This window comes from Triticum aestivum, chromosome 2A, assembly GCF_018294505.1.
Source record: "Triticum aestivum cultivar Chinese Spring chromosome 2A, IWGSC CS RefSeq v2.1, whole genome shotgun sequence".
Lineage (NCBI taxonomy): Eukaryota > Viridiplantae > Streptophyta > Magnoliopsida > Poales > Poaceae > Triticum > Triticum aestivum.
The window spans coordinates 71313306-71323882 of NC_057797.1; the positions used below are offsets into that span (position 1 = coordinate 71313306).

Genomic DNA, 10577 nt, shown 5'->3' on the forward strand with positions numbered 1-10577 from the left:
AGGGGAGGTTGGCACGGGCAAGGCGATCTTCGACTCCATGTCCGTCGAGCACCGGGTCGAGCCCTGGCCGGAGCACTACGCGTGTGTCGTCGACATGCTAGGCCGAGCGGGGAGGCTGGAGGAGGCCGAGGAGCTCATGATGCAGATGCCATCCGGACCGAGCATCTCGGCTTTACAGAGCTTGCTGGGAGCCTGCCGGATCCATGGCAACGCTGACATGGCCGAGAGGGTCGCTGACGTGCTGACAGAGTCGGAGCCGGCGGAGTCCGGCGCCTACGTGCTGCTGTCCAATATCTACGCCGAGAAGGGGGACTGGGGAGGCGTGGCGAAGGTGAGAAGGCAGATGAGGGAAAGGGGCGTGAGGAAGGAGATCGGGTTCAGCTGGGTGGACTTCGGCGCCGGCACCGGCGAGTCCACGCATCTGCACAAGTTCTCGTCCGACGACACGACGCATCCGCGGACGGAAGAGATATACAGGGTGGCCGAGGGGTTGGGCTGGGAGATGAAACTTTTGAAGAACCATTTGCGCATGGAAACAGAAAGCGTTTCTTGATGTTTCAATCAAACTCCTAACTTCGAAATTGTTTGACCATGAAAAAGGAAACTACAGAGTGAGAAGAGGCAGCAACTCGCATCGCTTTACTCGAACTGGGTGGTGCTACAAAGTACAGAATAGAAAAGGTTTATCTTGCATTCTGCAAAACGTTCTTGGTCAAGATTAATTCTAGACTATCTTAACATAAGCAACCAAATGTGAAACTGGCAAGATTTGTGAGAACAAGGATGACTAAAACTTGGCCGGAATCCAAGCGATTTAGAGTTATACATGTACAGACAGTCTGGTATCGATAACGAAAAAACGGGTTAACCTATTGTACATGAAAAATAATTTGTACAATGCTCATACACAACAGGTGATGGTCCAAGCGGTTACTTCTTTGAAACCTGAAAGAGAAGGCACCGTCATTGTATCAGTGTCGGTACTTCAACAAGAACCACAGAACTGGACTCTCAAAAACAACATGGAACAGGTACCTTCTTATTTTTCAGCTTACTAATGCCAGATAAATATGAAGTAATGACTTTTAGGATATCCTTTAAGTACAAACATGATAAACGACACCAATACATTTAACTATCACATTACATATAAGAAACAAGAGATTGGCTGAGAGCTAAGTGACAGCCTTGCGAAAATTAGGCAACAAGGCGGTGTATGCAGTATGTATATATATAGTAGTATGATACTATGATTCAACGACACGGAGCAAGCATTCCAAAAAAAGATGCAATGGATTGTTCTAATATTATCTCAGTGGCATGAGTCACTTAAAATTGTTTCATAGGCCACATGGTGACATGGGATCCTTATGTCAACTAGTAAATGCGCACGTGCAACGCACGTTAATATTTAGGCAATATATTAATTGCACGCGGATATTAGGTATGCTATTATTTGTGTGTTAATCATGTGATTAGTATAATATTTGGCATGATATTAATTGCACGTTAAACACGTTTAATGCTCGCCATTGGAGCAATTTAGGTCGTTGGATTGACTTAGTTCGATGGCCGAGATCAGTTGGATCTGCCCCTTTGGGTCTTTTTATATTGATATAGGTATAGATATAACATGACAAGATAGTAATTTCCTTCCACACTTCCCTAAGGCGCAAGCAAACTTGGATATCAACAGAACAATTGATGAACTATAAAATACTACTAGTAGGCTTACCTGCTTGAACTTTCTCCAGAAGACATGCCACTATATAAAGACCGGAAAAGAAACGCCCACTAGCTGTTTTCTCAGTTAGCAAGATTAATTGACATTGATGTCCTCTCCCCTGCTCAAGAATTGAGATTACATAAACATTAGAATATAACAACAGGTATTGAACTTCAGTTATGATAAACTGAAACGTACCATCAAAACTGCTAAGTGGCCAACACTGTCATCTTGTAACAGCTCAAAGGAAAACCGACAGATACTCTTCAACCATAATTCAGCTCAGTGGGGACCACATAATTTACAGCATGTAGGCGATTCCGGGTAATATTGTGCATTTGCCTATTAAGCGCAATCTGAGAGTTACCACCCAAAATGTCCAAAGTATCACAAGCGTCGAGCAATGAAATCCATCATCGGCTGCCTTACTTGCTAGACTGTTCAGTGTTCACATCATCCAAGTAGATGCTAGCAACTGTATGAGAATGGAACGCCACTAAAGAAACAAAATAAGTAGAATCTCAAAACACTTCCTGTACAAACCAGCACGCCTAAACGATAAGACCTATGTGTTCTGCGCTATTGAACTTTTCCGCTAAATACTACCAGCACGTTGGGGACAGTGAAATGGTATAACCGTATAAGTATCACACATCCAACAGCACCTACTCAAAGGATGTCATGTTCTTGTGTTCTGGGATCTCAGCAGCTGATAGACTCCATTGAAATCCGCACAAGTCTGAGTAGATCATTCACGCTTCTGAAGTTGAAATCCAGAACTGTTTTTACTGAAGAAAGACCATCCACTCCCTTTTCATGGTTGCCAGCAGCAGAAGCAATTGCCATCTGTGATTTCCGAGTTGCCTCAAAGGCAGAATTGACATCATTTGTCTAAGAAAAATAACAACATAACATCAGATCCAAAATCCTGTTAATGAACCATAATGCAGGCACTGAAAGTAGAACTGTGTTAATTCAAAAGGTATATGGTTTGGGGGGTTTTCTAGAAAGAAAAAAAGTTACTTGGTTTCACGAGTGGAATAGCCTTAGGGTCAGTTGGTTTATCACCATACAATTCCACCAATGCTTATTGAATACAAGGAATAAGGCTGGACCACGGAAATCGTGGGATGACCCACCCAATGTCGGTGCAGCCTATCTGAGAACAAGGCAATTCCTCACAAACAAGTTATTGGCATTCTTCCCAGGACACAGTTAACATTTCACCATTAAGCAGAGCCAGTTGCTTATGATTGCCAACATCTATCCAGTTTGCTATTTTATGGAATTAATTCCAAAATTATATGTTCTAGTGCTCAAAATCTTGACCACTAAAATAGTTAAATTTCTAGGAAATTTCTTTATACAACTCAACTACAAGTATATCTGATACTGGAAGTTCAACCGGCTTCAATTCATATATGTATCCAATTAATACACCATCATACCAGCCACAAGGATCAGAACTATGTCTTTGCCACTACCATGCAGGATTGCAGCTACCATCACAAGCACACGTTAGCACACAATAATGAACTTTTTCTTTGTTCTTATTACATTGTCACAAGATTATGAACTGCAGTATCATACCATTAAATTATCAATATAAATGAGAACTTTATTTAACTGCTACAAATTATTAAATTATAAATATAAATGAGAACTCTATTGAACTGCTAATCAGGATATTCAAGAACTTACATAAGCTAGTAACCTTGTCAGGTGTGGTTGATTGCGAACGGCCAGTAATAAATGGTTCCCAGCAACTTGGGGTGAATTAGCATCCTTGTTTGAAGGGGCCATCTTAGATAATCCATTGTTATTTAAGTTATCGATGTCTGATGCTGAAGATGATGGTGATTCGCCTACAAAAGTAACAATGTTTGAAATTCCACAACGCAAGCTACATTTAATATACACAAACTTAAATTTCACCAGTCAGACTCAACTACCTGGTGTAGTCTGTACAACTGCCTGCAACACCTGCCGGTCCTTACTTGCAATAGGGTATTTGTAGTATGCAGCCTTGAGATAAGCTACTTCAACACATTTATATGCTAAAGCAGCAGCGGCCATCTTCTTGCACCTTTCATATTCATGACCAACAAAGCTGGACAATAAAATGAATACAAATTAATTATACTGACCAAACTTGAACACTCTTCACCTAGAAAACATGAATACTGCTACAAAAAACAGTAACTTCTGACTATAATTTGATAGCCCAAACAGTAATACTGCTGTTGAAGCAATTTGGCCTAGATCCAGCTCGCTAACATTTAGTAATATCACATCAGCCTTGTAGTATATATATATATATATAGGTGAAAACCATCAGGCTAATCAACTATAATGTGAAAAGCATCAGGCTAACCAAATGATGATAGCACCCATCCAAGTCGCGCTATGCCGAAGAAACACTTCCAGGCACTACTTCCCAATTTACAACTAGGTGAGCTATGTTCCCATGCGTTTATTCGCAGAAATGAAATAACCTGGCAAGTAGAACAATATATCATCTATATTTGTGTAGCTTACTTGCAGAGTTTTGCAGTATCAGAATACATGCTCTGAGCTGCATCACCTTGTTTCAGACCATCAATACCAGGAGGTTCCAGAAGTGATGCTACATGCAGAAATTTTAAGGCTGCCTCAAAATAGAGCCTTGTGCTTTCAAGTTCTTTTCCTTCTTTCTGCAGAGAAATTTGGTAAGTATCTTACAAAATAAAAGTAAGCATATTCATACAAGAGCAAAGGTGAACAACCTTCAAACGGTTCGCCTTGTGCTTTAAATCTCGAGCTTCTTTGAGAGCATATGCAGTTGAATTACTATCTTTCCCTTCCGTAGGATTTGAAGTTCCCTGTTTGGCAACACGCTGTTGCCCTCCATTTTCATCACTGCTTCGCCTTGACTGTGGTGTCAATTTTGACGCATTAGATTTTACTGGAGTGGAGTGGGTTTCTTTCAGAGGCGAAGGGGCAATTTGGGCTTTGGGCTTCTCCATATCTTGCTTGTTACTCTTGGGATAAGATTTATCTTTTCCAGATGGCACCTCTGGTTTAGGATTTCCATCCAGAGCACAATGAGTTAATCCATTTCTATCTTGGATAGGAGCTGCAGTTTTCTTACTTTCACTCGCAATCAAATCTCCTTTCAAGCCCGAAGCTGCAGTCCTAGGTTGCACTAAAGAGCCATCAGTGCGCAAGTTATTTTTATCACCAGAATGCAGGTGGTTATAACCCCTCGCTGTGCTGGAGCCATTCACAGTGGAGTCCTTTCTCCCAGATGCATGCTGCTGATCATCATCCAAACCCTTTCTCAATGAAAACCTTTCGGATGCATGGCCTTGAGTTAACTGAACTAATTCATCATCTTTGTCAGAATTTCCTTGTGAAGAGCCATGTAAGACAGGTTCACTTGCAAGCAAACTCTCCTTGGACTTCTTAGCCTGCCGAACATTGTCTACTATATCAACTTCAGTATTGAGATACTTTACTGAGCTCGGCATGGTGCCTGGGTTAGCATTCATAGGCCCATCTTTCTCCACTATTCTGTTCTGGGAGAACTTATCAATGTTAGAGTTCCTCGGTGGTGATGAGGAAACTGATTCAATCGGTGAAGTCTTTGCAACTTGGGAGTTATTTTTCTTTTTCTGAGAGCCTGAAGCTTTTGAAGAACTTGAAGCTATGGCTGTGGTCGGAACATCACTAGAAGCAGCTCCAGCTAAGTCCAAAGCATGTTCAGAAGATCGCTTATCTAATACTTCGGATGGACCTCTTTTACCAGCAAAGTGTGTGCTATCCTCCACAAGTTCATTGTTTACATGACCACCATAATAAGAAGAAATCTGATTAGAGTGCAGACCTTTTCCTAATTTAGAATCCGTCGTGGAATACAGTTCTTCAGACTTTATTGGCTTGGACTTTGTTTCCTTTAAGTTTTGATCCTTATGAGTTTCCTTGGCAGCAGAGCTGTGATTCACTGTGGTTCCTCTGCTCACCTGAGCTATTGAACTATGCTGACTCTCCTCCCATTCCTTCACTATCCTCTTCTTGCTAGAAACGTCTGATCTCTGTACATCTGAGGTTTGGTATTGTTCCTTGTCCCTATCTTCAGGAAGAGCTATATCCTCATCCTTGTCTCTCTTGGACTTCTCCAAACGATCAGACCTCGCAACACTTTTTTGCTTCAATGAAGAAATATCACCCTTCTCACCCAAACTCTTTGCCTTTGCAAGAAAAGCCTTGGCCTCATCAGGAACGTCTCCACTAGCTAAATCACATTCAGGGTTCCGGTCTCTGCTAGAACGATGCCGCTCCTCCTTTTTAATTTTCTTAGAAGCTTTGTATTCACCATAATCCATCTCCCTCTTGCCTTTTCCTTTTGAATGCTTCTTGGATCTTTCCACAAGATCTCCTGTATTGCCACCAAATAAATGTAAATACAAAATACAGTGAAAGCACACATGAAGGCAGTGTATCAAATAGAGGAAGAACAATAACAGAACCTCCATCAGAATAGCTGCCACGATTCTTGCTCTTGGACTTCTTCTTTTCAGTGGAAACGTCAACTGATTTGCTCACAGAATCTCTCTCGGAAGGATAGTGATTAGTATCAGCAGTACTTCTAACTCTAGGAGGGGGTTGGGTGATCGTTGAATAAGCTGAAGCTTGTGTTGGGTGAGAACTGTCAACCAAAGCACTTCCATCACCTGGAAAACTCTTCCTTTTCCTACTCTGTTCAGCATGTCCATTTATACTGAACGTGTTGGCTGTTGCCAGTCCAGAAGAAGCAGCATGAGGATGACCAACTGAAGGAATACCGTTGGCAGGGGGTGGAATGACATATAGTGCATTCAGAGCATTTGTAGTCTCCTCCTCACCAACATCGCACCTATTCATCCCAGGCCTGCAAAAATTCCAAATTCTAGCTATTCAGAAAGGAATAAAGAGTGTTCATTAACTAATGAACATGGAGAATATTATAGAGCTATAAGATATCACCTCACTGAAAAAAACAGCATAACCTACAACCTAACAGTTTCAGTGTAAAGCAGAAACCCGCAATAAGATCTATCCAAATTTTAATCCACTTGCTTGCTATAAGTGTAGTACTTTCAAAGCAGACAATCAAATAGCTCCTGATAATAAGGTGCTGCTGGTTACATGCTATCTACAGATAAGACTCATGGAGAGAAGAATTAAGGCGGCAAAAAAGCAGGAGGTATACAATTGTATAAGAACTATAACTTACAGCCACAGTTGCATGCTACATTTCCATTCCTTTGGAAGAGTATCAGGATCCGACTCATATGGTAGGAGACGCCATTTCTGACATATGTCACATTGTACCCAATGTTCCTCTATCACGACAGGTGCTTGAAGTGCAGGAGCTGCATTTGCAGTCGATACAGAAGATGGAGGTACATGCATCTTCTGCTCCTCAGAAGCTATATGTCTGTCATGCTTTGCACTAGATGAAATCTCCCTCTTTGATGCCCCAAGCATATCAGAATCCCTTTTGATCCAATATTTTTCCTTTGGCTGCAACTCTCCCAATCCAACCCCATTCTCCAATATATCCTGCTCTTTGGATCCATGGGATCCGTCAGGCAAACTGTCCCTGACATCTCTATGTGGTTTTGCTTTGGGTTTCTTCCCGGAGTGGCTAGATTTGGAGTGAGAATCGTTTTTCCTCTCTTTAACTCCAGCAGAAGAACGAGCACCCTTGTCAACATCCAGAAGATCAGAAGATGTTGGAGCATTCTTCTTTTGTTCCCTGTGAATTCTTTTGGCCTCACTCTTGGTGTTACTTTTCACATTTGTATCATAAAGTGAAGCCTCTTTGCTAGTAACCTTCTCCATGCTTCTGCAAACAGCAGGAGCTTTTTCATCTATAACTGCGTTTTCTTCAAAGTTAATGACAGAAGGATTGATTTTACTCTCAGGCTTTATTTTTCTTTCATGTTTCCTATCCAACAGAAAATCTGTGTCACTGGTTGTATTCATCTCTTCTAAAGTCAACGCTGTCTTTTCTGTCACAGGTTTCAGCTCCCTCTTTGCTGCTGAAAGTTCCAATTCTGAGCTGCCAAAACCACCACTTGCTAAACAGTCGGTAGTCTCCTCTTTGGCAGTTTCAGCTGTGATTGTCTTGCTGTTGCTGTTTACAGCCCATTCTTTCAATCGATCATCTTTGTTTCTTTCCAAAGATTTTCCTGTTGCTTCTTCTTCAAATTGACAATTGCTGTTTGCATCCATGCCTCTGGGACTAGACGGTATGCTGAGAGCTTCTGATGCAATCTTCTGGCCAGCAAGTGTTTCTACATCGATCTCATTTTTCATAAATGCACTGACATCGTTTCTATTACTTGACCTCTTCATATCTGTGGGTTTCTTTTTCTTACCATCAGACTTCATTTTCTTAACCACATGCCCTCCATATGCTTCCTGTGCATTTTCTATCTCCAAGCTTGTTTCCCATTTCTTCAATGAAGGCACAACCTTCTTTGTCAGTTGCAACAAACTGCCATGAAGAGGGGATAACAAGTACCCTCCAGGAACTGAAAAGCATGTCATGATCTGTGCGATCATGTTTAAAGAATGGAAGTGATTATGTGCCCTTTGAACCATTCATAATAAAATACAAGTACACAATGCTAATACAGTGAACATGTAGACTTTACCTGAAGAATGGTCCGGGGAGATTCAAGTTGCACATTGCTAAATTCGGGTGAGAGGCCCCCGTGGCCATCAGGGCTTTCCTCCACGGATGAAGGTGAAGAAATGTCAAGGCCCAAACCACTGTAAATAGCTGCATTATTTCTTGCCAAGACATTGTCGGAACCAACTTTTATCCGTACTTTAAATCTATTCTGGTCGCTAGACTTAGATGGGCCATTTGAAGGATCATGGGTGCTAGAGCCCCTTTTAGACGCTGTGCTTTCGCATCTTTCCTTTTTAATTGAATCACCAGAAAAAGGAGCCACAGAACCATTATTCTGGGAAACAGATGGAACGGCCATAGCCGGAGGGTTCTGACACACATCCTACATTACAAACCATTAGATCAGACTCAAAAGAAGTAAACCATCAAATCATCAATGCCATATGAATTAATGTACATGGCAATGCTGATGCAGAAACCAGACAGTACAGCCAAAGCCAACTTAAGCACCTCAGTAGACTGGTGATAAGGAGATCTTGAGCTAGCATTTGCCACCTTAGGTGGAGTTCTAGTGTGGGGCAGAAGGGGGGAACGCTGGTAGGTTGGCAAAAATGAGCCATATCCACCAAATTTTGATCCTGTCAAAGATTAATGTCACGTTTAATGTTTCTATAGAATGAAGCCAGATCAAACTAACTGCAGCCACAGCAAAACATTTCCTCACCTAGATTCTCTGCAGAAACGCCTCCTTCAAAGTCCTTTTGAAAATGGCCTAGTACATTTTGTAGTTTTTCATCCTACAACAAGACGAACAGACATTAGGAAAAACATGATCACAACAATATGATTGTAGGTACAGTACACCTAAAGTTGCTAGTGACTATCCCATTTGTGTATTACAATTGCTAGTGACTACTAAATTCATGTTGAAATTTTTTCATACAAACAATGAACTACATGAGAGCTATAGACACTTTTCAAAAATTGACTATATGAAGCATGAAGCCATTATTAACCTTGTCTTCGGAACATAGACACTTTTTTAGTAATTTATGGAGCAGAGGATGTCATAACAATGAACCCATTAATACCAAAAGGCTGAGAAGAAGCAAGCCAATAATAACACGAATTTGGCGATGTCAAAACTAATGCCATGGATTTAGCTTAGTGGTAGAGGAGATAGGGTCAGGGGTCGATCCATGTCACAGATTTTTCTTTGCACAATTATAAAGTTACTGTCTGGTCTCAATTAGAGACCGGGACTGGCCAAATCCAAATTACCACTAGTAAACGAAAAACCAACACCCCATCAGACTGAGATTAGCTTCTTTAGTTCCATATATAACAGCACGCGTCATAGAAGTGCTTACTTATTTAGCAACAAAAAACGTAAAATGTAATTGATCAATCAATGCGACAAACAACGTAAAATGTAATTGATCAATCAATGCAACCGCTTCTAGTAGCGCATGAACTACAACGACAAATCTCGCAAACTTTAATTGATCCACCAATGCGACCGCTTCTAGTAGCGCATGAACTACAGCGACAAATCTCGCAAACTTTAATTGATCCACCAATGCGACCGCTTCTAGTAGCGCATGAACTACAGCGACAAATCGTGCAAACTTTAATTGACCCACAAATCGTGCAAACTTTAATTGACCCACCAACGGAGCCGGCCGGCCGCAACGGCTAGACTGGCACCATTCACACCTGCAAAGCGGGAGAATCGAACAAACGCGGGCATCCGTTACCTGCGCAGATCAAGCTCATTTCGTCGCACTAGAAAAGTAGGCGCGTTATATACATCTACTGGTAGTCATGTGGTGCCGGAATGGGCATGGAAGCTGCAGTGATGAAGCAAGCAAGCGAGAGGCGCGGGAGGAGCGGGAGGAGGAGGGCCACTCACAATGTAAGCGAGGGAGACGTCCGGGTCGTCGAAGGGGGGCATGTCGTCGGCGTAGGCCTCCCCCTCCTCCAGCTCGGCGTGGTCCGCCATGCCGGCGGCGCCGCCAGCATCCTCCTGCCGCCTCCGCACGGACAGCATCCACCCACCCCACCTACACAGCCCCGGTCAACCGCCCCGCCCCGCCCGGGCCCACCTCCCACACCCCGCCCGCCTCGCTCGCCCCCCGAATCGCGAGCTCGAATCCCCGCCCGCGAGCTCCCCGATCGGGCGAATCC

General features: G+C 42.6%; 1 protein-coding gene across 1 annotated transcript in view; it reads right to left on the reverse strand.

Annotated features, from left to right (window-relative positions):
• Positions 1–772: 772 nt before the first annotated feature.
• The window catches only part of LOC123187563 (cysteine-tryptophan domain-containing zinc finger protein 7), a gene marked incomplete in the record, with an annotated part of 10509 nt that continues 704 nt past the window's right edge, over positions 773–10577 (reverse strand). Inside the window, 13 exon segments of the mRNA XM_044599467.1 lie at positions 773–945; positions 1736–1844; positions 1925–2617; positions 3428–3591; positions 3679–3836; positions 4265–4419; positions 4492–6143; positions 6235–6635; positions 6981–8305; positions 8410–8772; positions 8901–9028; positions 9115–9187; positions 10303–10461. Of these exon segments, the coding sequence (XP_044455402.1) occupies positions 2429–2617; positions 3428–3591; positions 3679–3836; positions 4265–4419; positions 4492–6143; positions 6235–6635; positions 6981–8305; positions 8410–8772; positions 8901–9028; positions 9115–9187; positions 10303–10440 (4746 nt within the window).